Source organism: Mytilus galloprovincialis, chromosome 14 (assembly GCF_965363235.1).
Source record: "Mytilus galloprovincialis chromosome 14, xbMytGall1.hap1.1, whole genome shotgun sequence".
Taxonomy (NCBI): domain Eukaryota; kingdom Metazoa; phylum Mollusca; class Bivalvia; order Mytilida; family Mytilidae; genus Mytilus; species Mytilus galloprovincialis.
The window spans coordinates 12,797,086-12,810,714 of record NC_134851.1 but is presented as its reverse complement, the minus strand read 5'-3'; the positions used below and the strand labels follow the sequence as shown (position 1 = coordinate 12,810,714).

General features: G+C 31.9%; 1 protein-coding gene and 1 long non-coding RNA gene across 2 annotated transcripts; both read right to left on the bottom strand.

Moving 5' to 3' along the window:
* Window positions 1–5,852: 5,852 nt before the first annotated feature.
* LOC143058611 (uncharacterized) lies at window positions 5,853–9,173 on the bottom strand. The gene is made up of 4 exons (XM_076232085.1): window positions 9,101–9,173; window positions 8,577–8,664; window positions 7,447–7,675; window positions 5,853–5,932 (listed from the first exon to the last, which is right to left on the bottom strand). Exons 2-4 carry the CDS (start codon window positions 8,647–8,649, stop codon window positions 5,923–5,925), a joined length of 312 nt encoding a protein of 103 aa, XP_076088200.1. The 5' UTR covers window positions 8,650–8,664; window positions 9,101–9,173; the 3' UTR covers window positions 5,853–5,922.
* A 749-nt stretch (window positions 9,174–9,922) lies between these two features.
* LOC143058998 (uncharacterized) lies at window positions 9,923–12,491 on the bottom strand. Its single transcript, XR_012973327.1, has 3 exons — window positions 12,429–12,491; window positions 10,825–10,860; window positions 9,923–10,089 (listed from the first exon to the last, which is right to left on the bottom strand). It is a non-coding gene; the product is annotated as an uncharacterized LOC143058998 (long non-coding RNA).
* Window positions 12,492–13,629: the final 1,138 nt, after the last annotated feature.

Here is a 13,629-nt window from a genome sequence, read left to right as displayed (position 1 = left end):
CATTTAACCTATTATATACTTTCAAACACGTGTAGATTTATAAACAAATACAGGTGTTAATTTTTACATACCGGTGTACATAACTTAGATAAATATATGTATATACTAGACTATATAATGTCTATAAATTATCGGCATAATCTATTTCTTATCTCATTCATAATAAAAATAACTAACACACTTGTTTAAGAACGTGTCAGGTACGATGATCATTATCGATGGTACACAAAAATAAATTGCAGTACTAAATCTTAAAAACCAAAAGATCTGGAATATCATAAGCGTTTTTTTTTTCAAAGGAGTAGGTCCGGCTCTTTGATACCATTATATCATGTATAATACTTCTGTTGATAAGATGCAATTGTTATTGCACATTTATTAGTGAATCGTTAGTGTACATTGTTTTTTCTTGAGAACTTAGGTTGTTGATCAATATGGCAAGTTGGTCCTAACAAGGTGTGATTGAATCTCACATGAATACCATTCCCAATAGGGTGTTACGGGTTTCTGAAAACTGGTCTTTGAACACAATGATATCATTTCTATCACACTGGATTTCTACAGTATGGAGTATAAAAACGTACATGGATAGTTTAATGTTAGACTCCTCCTTTATCATAGGTATAGTGTTTCTAGAAGATTGCTCCTTAACTGCCAATATATTATCATATCCACATTTTAAATTCTAAAAATTGAATACATCATACAGACTCGAATAGCTCAAGCGCAATATTGGTAGGAATGCTGACAAATTGCACAACTGCTGGTCGGCGATTTCCTCCACACAATCAACTACACTGTTCAGTCAAAACATCAATCGCCTGGTCCGTATCTGAACAGTAGAATTAGTCTGACAATGATCATGGTGATACTGAAATATCTCTTACGAAATCAACATTCAAGAGAGAAGGACATTATTATTGATTACACTGAATTATTGACATGTAACCATGTCAAAATAACTGATGACGAACATGCACCGTAGAAGGACGAAAAGAAAAATGACTAAAATCCAATATAAGTACACTAAAAATGTTCTTTGGCAATCGCCGATAGTAGTCAGCAGGGTTAAAAAGGCATCAGTTGTTCGACCTGTTAGTCAAGTGTGTTCTGTTTAAATATACTTTTTCACTTTTTTGGTCTTAAGAAAAATGTTGTTTTTGCTGTATTTAGACCCTTCTATAACGAAATTTGTTTTACATGCACACGTATAAAAATTGCGGTTTTTATCCAACGCAATCATAGGTTTGAACGTAGTTTCAATTTGACTCGTTTCTATATTTTCGTTTGGGCTTGTATCATATTTTCCTTCCGGTTTATATGATACGTTCATCCTATATTGAGTCTTACAATTCAAGAATCTATCTAAAGATGAGTACACTTTATATGGCCTTCCAAATACCGTTTCGATCCCTAACATTACTGAAGAGACATATATTGTCGACATCCGGATCTGGTGTACAAAAAAAATATTAACACCTTATGTTTGCGGCATACATCGTGGCCACAAGTTAATTTGTTTTCTGTTTAGTATTAAATTTATATTAAAATCTATTTTGTTACATCGTGTGATAAATTTTATTTGGAAATCGCCAATGGCAGTCAGCAGGGTTAGATAACATCAGTTGTTCGACCTGGTAGTCAAATGCAATTTAAGCGAACGCTGGAACAATTATAATAATTCCAAACACATCGCTTCAATTGTATAAATTCAATATTTTGATAGAGTCTTAGTTTGAATTGCCAGGATTCATTTGTCATCGTGCAATTACCGAGGAAGGATATCTGTTAACCGAATTATTTAACATATTGTTCGTTTTATTGTGTTTTTGGTGATGTTGTACCCTTTTAGAATTGCTATATATTATATTTTGTAGTGTACTGAATGATGTTTATATGATCCATCGCCCCGTAAGATTTATCGTTGACTATTTATTCAGTCATTTTATATATATATAAATTTGGCAATCGCCAATGGCAGTCAGCAGGGTTAAAGAACATCAGTTGTTCGACCTGTTAGTCAAATACGTTTTGTTTAAATATACTTTTTCACTTTTTTGGTCTTTTAGAAAATGTTGTTTGTGCTGTTTTTAGACCCTTCTACACCGAACTTTGTTTAACATGCACAACATTTTCCAAAAGACCAAAAACGTGAAAAAGTATATTTTAACAAAACGCATTTGACTAAAAGGTCGAACAACTGATGTTCTTTAACCCTGCTGACTGTCATTGACGATTTCCAAATAAAATTGATCACAAGATGTAACAAAATGGATCTGAATATAAATTTGATACGTCACAGAATTTTTTTTTGTTAACTAGTGGCTACGATGTTGTGCCACAAACATTCGGTGTCAATATTTCTTTAGTACACCAGATCTAGATTTCAACAATATATGTCTCTTCAGTGATGTTAGGGATCGAAACGGTATTTGGAAGGCCATATAATTTACTCTCAATTTAAGATTGACTCTTGAATTTTAAGAGACAATATAGGATGAACGGATCATATAAACCGGAGGGAAAATATGATACATGCCCAAACAAAACATATAAACGAGTCTAAATTGATAACTACGTTCAAACCTATCATTGCGTTGGATAAAAACCGCAATTTTTATACGTGTGCATGTCCAACAAATTTCGTTGTAGAAGGATCTAAAAACAGCACAAACAACATTTTCCAAAAGACCAAAAACGTGAAAAAGTATATTTAAACAAAACGCATTTGACCAACAGGTCGAACAACTGATGTTCTTTAACCCTGCTGACTGTCATTGACGATTGCCAAATAAAATTGATCACAAGATGTAACAAAATGGATCTGAATATAAATTTAATACGTCACAGAATTTTTTTTTGTTAACTAGTGGCTACGATGTTGTGCCACACACATTCGGTGTCAATATTTCTTTAGTACACCAGATCTAGATTTCGACAATATATGTCTCTTCGGTGATGTTAGGGATCGAAACGGTATTTGGAAGGCCATATAATTTACTCTCAATTTAAGATTGACTCTTGAATTTTAAGAGACAATATAGGATGAACGGATCATATAAACCGGAGGGAAAATATGATACATGCCCAAACAAAAAATATAAACGAGTCTAAATTGAAAACTACGTTCAAACCTATGATTGCGTTGGATAAAAACCGCAATTTGTATACGTGTGCATGTCCAACAAATTTCGTTGTAGAAGGATCTAAAAACAGCACAAACAACATTTTCCAAAAGACCAAAAACGTGAAAAAGTATATTTAAACAAAACGCATTTGACTAACAGGTCGAACAACTGATGTTCTTTAACCCTGCTGACTGCCATTGACGATTGCCAAATAAAATTGATCACAAGATGTTACAAAATGGATCTGAATATAAATTTAATACGTCACAGAAAAAAAAAATTGTTAACTAGTGGCTACGATGTTGTGCCACAAACATTCGGTGTCAATATTTCTTAAGTACACCAGATCTAGATTTCAACAATATATGTCTCTTCAGTGATGTTAGGGATCGAAACGGTATTTGGAAGGCCATATAATTTACTCTCAATTTAAGATTGACTCTTGAATTTTAAGAGACAATATAGGATGAACGGATCACATAAACCGGAGGGAAAATATGATACATGCCCAAACAAAAAATATAAACGAGTCTAAATTGAAAACTACGTTCAAACCTATGATTGCGTTGGATAAAAACCGCAATTTTTATACGTGTGCATGTAAAACAAATTTCCTTGTAGAAGGATCTAAAAAACAGCACAAACAACATTTTCCAAAAGACCAAAAACGTGAAAAAGTATATTTAAACAAAACGCATTTGACTAACAGGTCGAACAACTGATGTTCTTTAACCCTGCTGACTGTCATTGACGATTGCCAAATAAAATTGATCACAAGATGTAACAAAATGGATCTGAATATAAATTTAATACGTCACAGAAAAAAAAATTGTTAACTAGTGGCTACGATGTTGTGCCACAAACATTCGGTGTCAATATTTCTTAAGTACACCAGATCTAGATTTCGACAATATATGTCTCTTCGGTGATGTTAGGGATCGAAACGGTATTTGGAAGGCCATATAATTTACTCTCAATTTAAGATTGACTCTTGAATTTTAAGAGACAATATAGGATGAACGGATCATATAAACCGGAGGGAAAATATTATACATGCCCAAACAAAAAATATAAACGAGTCTAAATTGAAAACTACGTTCAAACCTATGATTGCGTTGGATAAAAACCGCAATTTTTATACGTGTGCATGTCAAACAAATTGCGTTGTAGAAGGATCTAAAAACAGCACAAACAACATTTTCCAAAAGACCAAAAACGTGAAAAAGTATATTTAAACAAAACGCATTTGACTAACAGGTCGAACAACTGATGATCTTTAACCCTGCTGACTGCCATTGACGATTGCCAAACAAAATTGATCACAAGATGTAACCAAATGGATCTGAATATAAATTTTATACGTCACAGAAAAAAAAATTTGTTAAGTAGTGGCTACGATGTTGTGCCACAAACATTCGGTGTCAATATTTCTTTAGTACACCAGATCTAGATTTCGACAATATATGTCTCTTCAGTGATGTTAGGGATCGAAACGGTATTTGGAAGGCCATATAATTTACTCTCAATTTAAGATTGACTCTTGAATATTAAAAGACAATATAGGAGGAACGGATCATATAAACCGGAGGGAAAATATGATACAGGCCCAAACAAAACATATAAACGAGTCTAAATTGAAAACTACGTTCAAACCTATGATTGCGTTGGATAAAAACCGCAATTTTTATACGTGTGCATGTCAAACAAATGTCGTTGTAGAAGGATCTAAAAACAGCACAAACAACATTTTCCAAAAGACCAAAAACGTGAAAAAGTATATTTAAACAAAACGCATTTGACTAACAGGTCGAACAACTGATGTTCTTTAACCCTGCTGACTGCCATTGACGATTGCCAAATAAAATTGATCACAAGATGTAACAAAATGGATCTGAATATAAATTTAATACGTCACAGAAAAAAAAAATTGTTTACTAGTGGCTACGATGTTGTGTCACAAACATTCGGTGTCAATATTTCTTTAGTACACCAGATCTAGATTTCGACAATATCTGACTCTTCAGTGATGTTAGGGATAGAAACGGTATTTGGAAGGCCATATAATTTACTCTCAATTTAAGATTGACTCTTGAATTTTAAGAGACAATATAGGATGAACGGATCATATAAACCGGATGGAAAATATGATACATGCCCAAACAAAAAATATAAAGGAGTCTAAATTGAAAACTACGTTCAAACCTATGATTGCGATGGATAAAAACCGCAATTTTTATACGTGTGCATGTCAAACAAATTTCGTTGTAGAAGGATCTAAAAACAGCACAAACAACATTTTCCAAAAGACCAAAAACGTGAAAAAGTATATTTAAACAAAACGCATTTGACTAACAGGTCGAACAACTGATGTTCTATATATATAAGTACGTCTGAGTCAGTGACAACCCTACAACAGATGTATCCATCGGATCGCCATCAATGATGGTGATACATGGCTGTGTACATAATGTATATACAACTCGTCTAAACATTAATCCAACTATATACATGCTAATTATATAGTCTCCCAGTTCCGCCCCTTCAATAATCATTGACCCCGCTTCCCTCAATCTTGACTCCAGTTCAACTATTGCATTCCTTTCCGTCATCCCTATGTTCCCTTACTCCTATCCATCTCCTCATTATATTATCATAATATGCTGACTAAATCAATTGCCACAGATTAGAAGGAAGAGGTGTTTGGCAGAAAACAATGCTATACAGTTATAACGTTTTGTTTGAGATTTTATTATTACGTTATGTTCTCCTTGACTGGTAATTGTCGTCATGGTGGTTAATCAAACCTGCAAAGTAGAAAATAAGATATGAGTTATATGTAGGAGGGATACTGTAGTTTTTGTACATTAAAATCAATAAATCAAATTCTAAAACAGGATATGTGTTACTCGTAAAGGAATGAGCTATGTTCTATTGATGCATAATATTTTAATTTTAGTTTCTTGTGTACAATTTGGAAATTAGTATGGCGATCAATATCACTGAACAAGTATATATTTGTTTAAGGGCCAGCTGAAGGACGCCTCAGTGTGCAAGAATTTATCGCTACATTGAAGACCCATTCCCCATTTCAATTCTCAATTTTATAGTCAGAAAACACGTGCAAAGAAGGTGAACAATTGTGTATGATCATGTATGCATTGTAAAAAATCAGCCACTTACAGTCCTCATTTCTGACATAAATGCATATTGACAAAACAATTACTTTATTGATTTGTTGTGAGCTCTTCCATAGTTTTATAATTCTAAAGTATATATAAAACTAGAAGTTTGTGCTTTTCTGGAGTACAACAGTTGCATTTTAGGTATTCACATTCAAACATTCAAGTTTTGAACTTAAAGATTGGCGCCGAAGAAAATGGAGGTAATCCTGCTGTTCATATTTTTAATAAAATAATAATAAAGAATAAAATATTTATCAAAGGTACCAGGATTATAATTTAATACGCCAGACGCGCGTTTCGTCTACATAAGACTCATCAGTGACGCTCAGATCAAAACATTTAAAAAGCCAAACCAATACAAAGTTGAAGAGCATTGAGGACCCAAAATTCCAAAAAGGTGTGCCAAATACGGCTAAGGTAATCTACTCCTGGGCGTAAGAAAATCCTTAGATTTTTTAAAAATTCAAAGTTTTGTAAACAGAAAATTTATAAAAAAAAAAAAAGACAATATAATTGATATTCATGTCAACAACGAAGTGCTGACTACTGGGCTGGTGATACCCTCGGGGACGAAACGTCCACCAGCAGTGTCATCGACACAGTGGTGTAAATAGTTATCAAAGGTACCAGGATTATAATTTAATACGCCAGACGCGCGTTTCGTCTACATAAGACTCATCAGTGACGCTCAGATCAAAACATTTAAAAAGCCAAACCAATACAAAATTGAAGAGCATTGAGGACCCAAAATTCCAAAAAGTTGTGCCAAATACGGCTAAGGTAATCTACTCCTGGGCGTGTATATCTTTTTTTTAGACTCTGGTTCAGGAAATTGTTATGTCTTTCATATTGCCCTGTTCTTTTGGGTTCATCATTTGTTCTGTACGTCATTGCTTTTAATGATTTAACTACATTGAGTAGTAACGGGATTTTTTTATGTCTCCAAATAATGGTTTATGTTGGATTTCCATTATTTATTGTAAATGTAACACATTTGAATCTTGATTGTTTATTATTTACGTCTGTGTTTTTCGTGTTTAGCAGTGATTTCATTAATAAGTTGTTACGCTAAAATATAACTTTGAAAAAGAATAAACACGTTTTCAGTTATATATAACAACTATAAAATATCCTACCTTGATTCACAGATATAAACATTGTCCATACTGTTGCATATGAACTTTGGTGCGTCATACCATGTACCACCAGATACCATAAAAAAACAACTCCCCACTTCAATGTCATTAGATACATTATCTAATGGATTCCTGTTGTTAAACATGTTTGATACTGTCGTATTCCCGGATTGCCATACATAACTTATGCCATCCTTTGACTCTAATCCAAAATAAGGAAATTTTATACCTACAACAAGTAGTAAATCAAGCTATATGTATACACAAAAAAATGCTAAAAAGTCTGCAAAACAACACTAATATATATCAATATTAAAAAAAGTAAACAGCAAATGTTAGTATCTATAAAAACAGATATTTATCAGTATGATTATGACGTAAGATGGATCATATCAATCTATTTTGATTTACCCACAGGTTTTTGTTTTGTTCGTATTCACACGGTTTTTTATGTGTTATTGTGTGTACAATTGTTTGATTGTTTGTTTGTTTATTTGTTTATTTGTCCTTTACCTTTTTAAGCCATGGCGTAATAATTTTATTTTTTGATTTATTAGTTTAAATTCCCCTCTTGTATCTTTCGTCTCTCTTTTGAAACATATCCGTTGTGAAATATCGTATAGGCATTCAAACTCTTTAGTCGAACACACATTATTAATGAAAAAAACCTGAAACCTATCTAAAGACACACGCTTGTAACCAAAGCACGGCATAGAAAACCAGAGACTGGAACCTAAAACAAACAGGGCTGATATAAAGTGTTTTGAAAGGGTGAAAAGATCAAATTACACATGTGACATGAATTCCGCCACCCTTGGTTAAATAGACAGTTTGTAATCAAAACCCTCTAGTATGGTAATATTCGTAAGGCATACAAGCTCCAAAACATTGTAGGAATCGGGAGATATATATTTCATATGCAAGTGCAGCTGGCATTAACCTATATATAACTGGATAGTTCACAATTTAGAAGCTCAATTCTTCGATTTTGTCGTTAATTTTGTTTGTGATAACTTGCATACAAACACTAGAATGATCTTCTTTTCAAATTATTTTAAAGAACTTTAAATACAATGGTATGTAACTACTTTTTAGAACTTTTCAAAATTGAAAAAAAAAAACCTGCTTACCAAGTTCTTCTTTAGCTGAAAGTATAAATCTGTTTTCTTCTTGGATATTTATTTCCAAAAGAGTACCACACATGGAAGAGCAAGTCTCCTTCAAAACATTATTTAAGCAGACAGTTACCCACGTAACATAGGGTATACATAACGTAGTGTAAATGACAAGTGTAATTCAATGATATAGGAACAAAAGTACAAAACAAATAAATACAAATATGCACCCCTTACATATCATAGATAAAGAAAGATGTGGTGTGAGTGCCAATGAGACAACTCTCCATCCAAATAACAATTTAAAAAGTAAACCATTATAGGTTAAAGTACGGCCTTCAACATAGATCATTGGCTCACACCGAACAACAAGCTATAAAGGGCCCAAAAATTACTACTGTAAAACCATTCAAATGGGAAAACCAACGGTCTAATGCTCACATTAAATCATTAATTCTGTCACAAATCTGTAAAATGTAAAAATCTATAAAATTTCCCATCTGTGCTAAATAAGAACATAGTAGTATATAACAATTTACCTTTGCATTTTCATAACCGTTGACATTTTTAACAAATATGTATACGGAACCACTGAATGAACGTACACCAATTACGCCATTTGGAACACCTAAATCGTTGTAAATATAGATAATTGAAACATATCACAATGATACATAAAAGTAATGACTGAATGTTTCATTATTTGAGATATCAAAATATATCAGTATATTTGACCTGGTTTTTGTACGAGATTGTGTTTCATCATACTTTTAGTTCTTTCAGCTATATTCAGTATCTATATTCAGTATGAGGAAACCCTATGTAATCAGATTTTGTGTTAAAAAATATGAAGATTGGTGTAAATACTTAAATAAAAGTATTTACTATATGTATATATAAATATGATCATTTCTTTTCTCAACATATTCAATTCGATATTCTGAATAAAGATTATCAACTTTCAACTTAATATGATTCCAAAACATTTTTTTACATTAGTCAATGCTAATTATTAGGACCGATAAAATTATAAAGGCTTGTATCTATCTCACAAAACCAGAAAATCCGGAAAATACGTTAAAACAGAATGCATATCAAAGCGTTTCACTGATGTGTGGACATTGGATCCGTTTTCCAATTACAGTGAAACCTGACTAAACCGAATCCTGAATAAACCGAAAACCTGTATAAACCAAACATGTTCTTAAGCACCGTCATATAAAATTGTATGCGTTCGAAACCGAACAAAATCGAAGAGGTTCGGTTTAAAAAAATTTCACCTTAAAATGAAAACAAGGATACTCATAAATTAAGATCAAGCAAAGTGGCGAAAGATCATATGAAACACAAGTATTACATATGGCATTTATCGGACTCCATGTGCCGTCTTCCAAACAGTTAATACTGTCATTCCCTTTAAGAGAATGACCAGCTGAGCACGTCAATTTCCCTGTGCTTCCTACAAATTTCCGCTCTGTGCTAATAGTCATGTTGGCACAGGTTCTTGGTATTGGGTCTGAACACTCAACTACAAATATATTTAAAAGGTACATCACATGGAAAAAAAGCAGACCTGAATCATAAGATAGAACGAATTTTGTGTAGTCAATGTTTTTCTTCTTCGTACTTGTGTTAGCCTTTTTCACATTTAATTCGAGTCACTGACGAGTCTGTCGCAGACGAAACCCGCGTCTAGCGTAAACAATTTTAATCCTGGTGTCAAAGTTGAGTTAATATACTATTGACCCTCAATATCTAATTACAAATCTGTTAACAAAGGTCTGTGTGTTATACTTTCATGTAAATACATTTACCATTTATCTAAAATCTGAATTTGGAAAGTCTATTTTTGATTAATGACAAGACACCTTTTAGTAAACAATCAAGACACGTTTAACGTCACAATTGTTCCTAATCTACCATAAATCAACTATGTTTTATAAAATGTTCAGCGTATTGCAAATAAAAAAGTATCCAAAACTAATAAATATAAAACTCCTTGGTAAATTAGTTAAGAAGGAAGTCTACTTAATCAAAACAAAATCAAACGCTCGATTAACATGACTAAATCAACAAATGAAAAGAAAGGATGAAAACGTTCTATTTCTGACTTGATACCAGCACTGTGCAACGCAAGAATGTGTTTAACCTGGTTTAGTTGCTAGCTAATTATAAAACTTGCATTTGTATGACAGTTGTTGAAAGTTTTGTTATATTTATTTTATTGAACGGGCAACAAAGTATAGACATAATAATAACTTACCGACAGTTGGTCTCTTGTGACATCTTTTTCTTTTCACTGAAAGTAGAACATTTTCATCAATAAAAAGTTATAGAATCTTATTTTCACGCATCTGATATGAAGAAACATTTAATAGTTGCTTTTCTATCCAAACAGTATAAACATTGTGTAATAATGGTACTACAAAACAACATGAATGTCTTAAAAGATATATATGTCTAACAGTACGCTCAATATGGATTATCTTAGACATAATAATCTTGGAATTTTTCCATGTCGACAAATGAAAACAATACTGATATCATGATCCGATTCATATTGCTTAACCAAACTTCAACATAGATGTTAAGTTAATCTTGAAGTTCAAATATTGAAAATTGTGCAAATATTTATATCACCATTTGGTGCCAGAAAGTAATTCATTATTTTCCTATGAACAATCAAAAAGAAAGTATAGTATCAAAAAAACAATAAAAAAGATGGTACGGTAATATTTAAGCGAAAATTGAAAATGGTGGAATTTTTTATTTTGACGATCTGGTGTAAAAAAAAAATAGTGCAAGTTAAAATAAAATTTTTAGTTTTAAGTCGTACAATATGAAAAACAAATAGTAATAACATTCAAACAAGAATAAATCTTGTATATATTGTTTTTAATTTTTTTGAAGATAATACAGTTTTGTCTGCTATCTCTTCCATAATCTAATTAGATATGGGTATAACTATGAAATTTGAGTATTTGAACACTCCATGTCTTTCATTAGTTCCGGAAACAAATTTTATTTGATAAAATCACAAAATTACTGAACTCCAAGGAAAATTCAAAACGAAAAGTCCCTAATCAAACGACAGAATAAAATGATAAAACTCATCAAACGTATGGACAACAACTGTCATGTTTCTGACTTTGTACAGGTATTCTCAAATGTAGAAAAAGGTGCATTGAACCTGGTTTCATAGCGCTGAACCTCTCACTTGTATGAAAGTCGTAACAAATTCCATTATATTTAAACAAAACTTTTTTTCAGAAATCACAGAATAAATGTTTAACATTTTGTAAGAATGTATACATAAGTTACAAAACATTTTTGAGTATCCTTTACAGACTGTTCTTAACATAATAAAAATTCGGGTTTATTTTAGCAAAAGAAGTATATTTTGATCCGAGCGTCATTGATAAGTCTGTTGTAAACGGAACTCGCGTCAGGCGTTTTGAATTATAATTTGGGTACATTTGATAACTGGAAGTATAGTAATGTTCCTAAAAGACTAGTGATTTTGATAAATATAGAAAACATTGTGTGTGTTTCTTAATACAGGCACGAAAAGTTAAAACGGCAACTGCATTGAAGAAATATATCATGAAGCATATACGTATTTATATATTTTCTTATATCCTGTTAAGTAACTCAAACATATAAATATTACTTGATACTTATAATCCGTGTCTTATACTGTATTTTGTAATGTCATATGTTCCGTCTTGAACAAGCATACGAGATATTTAAATTGTTTTTGGTCGTGCTGACCATCTGTAAGAAACAATTGCAAACTTGGTACATTGCGTTTGATTTCAATGATGCTTTCCAAATGTTTTTGTTTTAAAGTAACAAATAAAAACTTACTGTCAATGGCTGGAACAAGTAACAATCCCAAAAGAACGGTTATGGTGAGAACTAAAGAATTCATCGTTGATGCCTTTATTGATTCAATTGAAAACAATAATGTTTTGTACGTATTACCAACTGACAACAGTTTATATACTCAATATCATTTGCGACATCAGGTATTGATTTAAGAAATTATCAAACAGTTTATATCATGATCAATCAGACAATAATGTGTGACAGACCATGAAAATCTTATGTGTTGTTGAACTAAAAACGGTTTTGAACTTTATTCAATATTCACTCAAGTGAAACACTACTCTCTCTGTCGTTAACAATCATACATGTGTTAGTTAATCACAAGTAGCCAAATTAGAAGTTAATGTTATTTGCCTGTTTAACAGTTACCTGAATAGATAGTAAAGCAACAAAATTATAATAAAATCTTGAAACGGAAATAGAAACATAAGATCATACAGTTTGAGAGTCATCTTACAAAAGAAGGAACTATAGTATGATTGTCAATGAGACAACTCTTCATTAAAATAATTCCGTATAATTTAACTTTGACTTCACATATTTGTCCAAATGTTTTGATTGATTGGTGTTGAACGCAATTGTAAATACTATAGTGATATTTCGTGATAGTCAGTTAATATTGGTGACAAACTGGATTTTTCGGAAAGAACCAACGCGTCTAGTTAAGCTGACAAGCATATTCATTTAAGTTTGGATTCGTGTGAAATTCGACCTCACAAAACCAGGGGTTTACATTAATTAAAAAAAATCAACGGTAAGTTTGACAAAAAAATACAAGTGTTCATTAAATTAAGTTAACTGCCATCTTTTTCCATAATAAACGCAAAAGTTAAATCTAAAGATTACTTCAGTAGAAAAAAATACATGGTAATAGCATTTATTTTAATGTATTTTGCTAATTCTTAGGCAACTATTTATTATGTGCTTTCAGTAACATAGGTACAAACATTTTGTCGATTTCGCAGTATTAACATTGAAACATTTGTAATTTTGATTTTGATTAATTTATATTTTTCGGAATAGAATGATGTCCATATTTGCTAAACTTGTACACTTTTTATTTACTGGCAAGATGAAGCCTCTTCTTGTTGTATGATTTTCTCCGAAGGTTAAAAACCAATAAATAGCCGTTACTCTTTGGTCGTGTTGTACATATTGTCTCAATGAACAAGTGTAATTA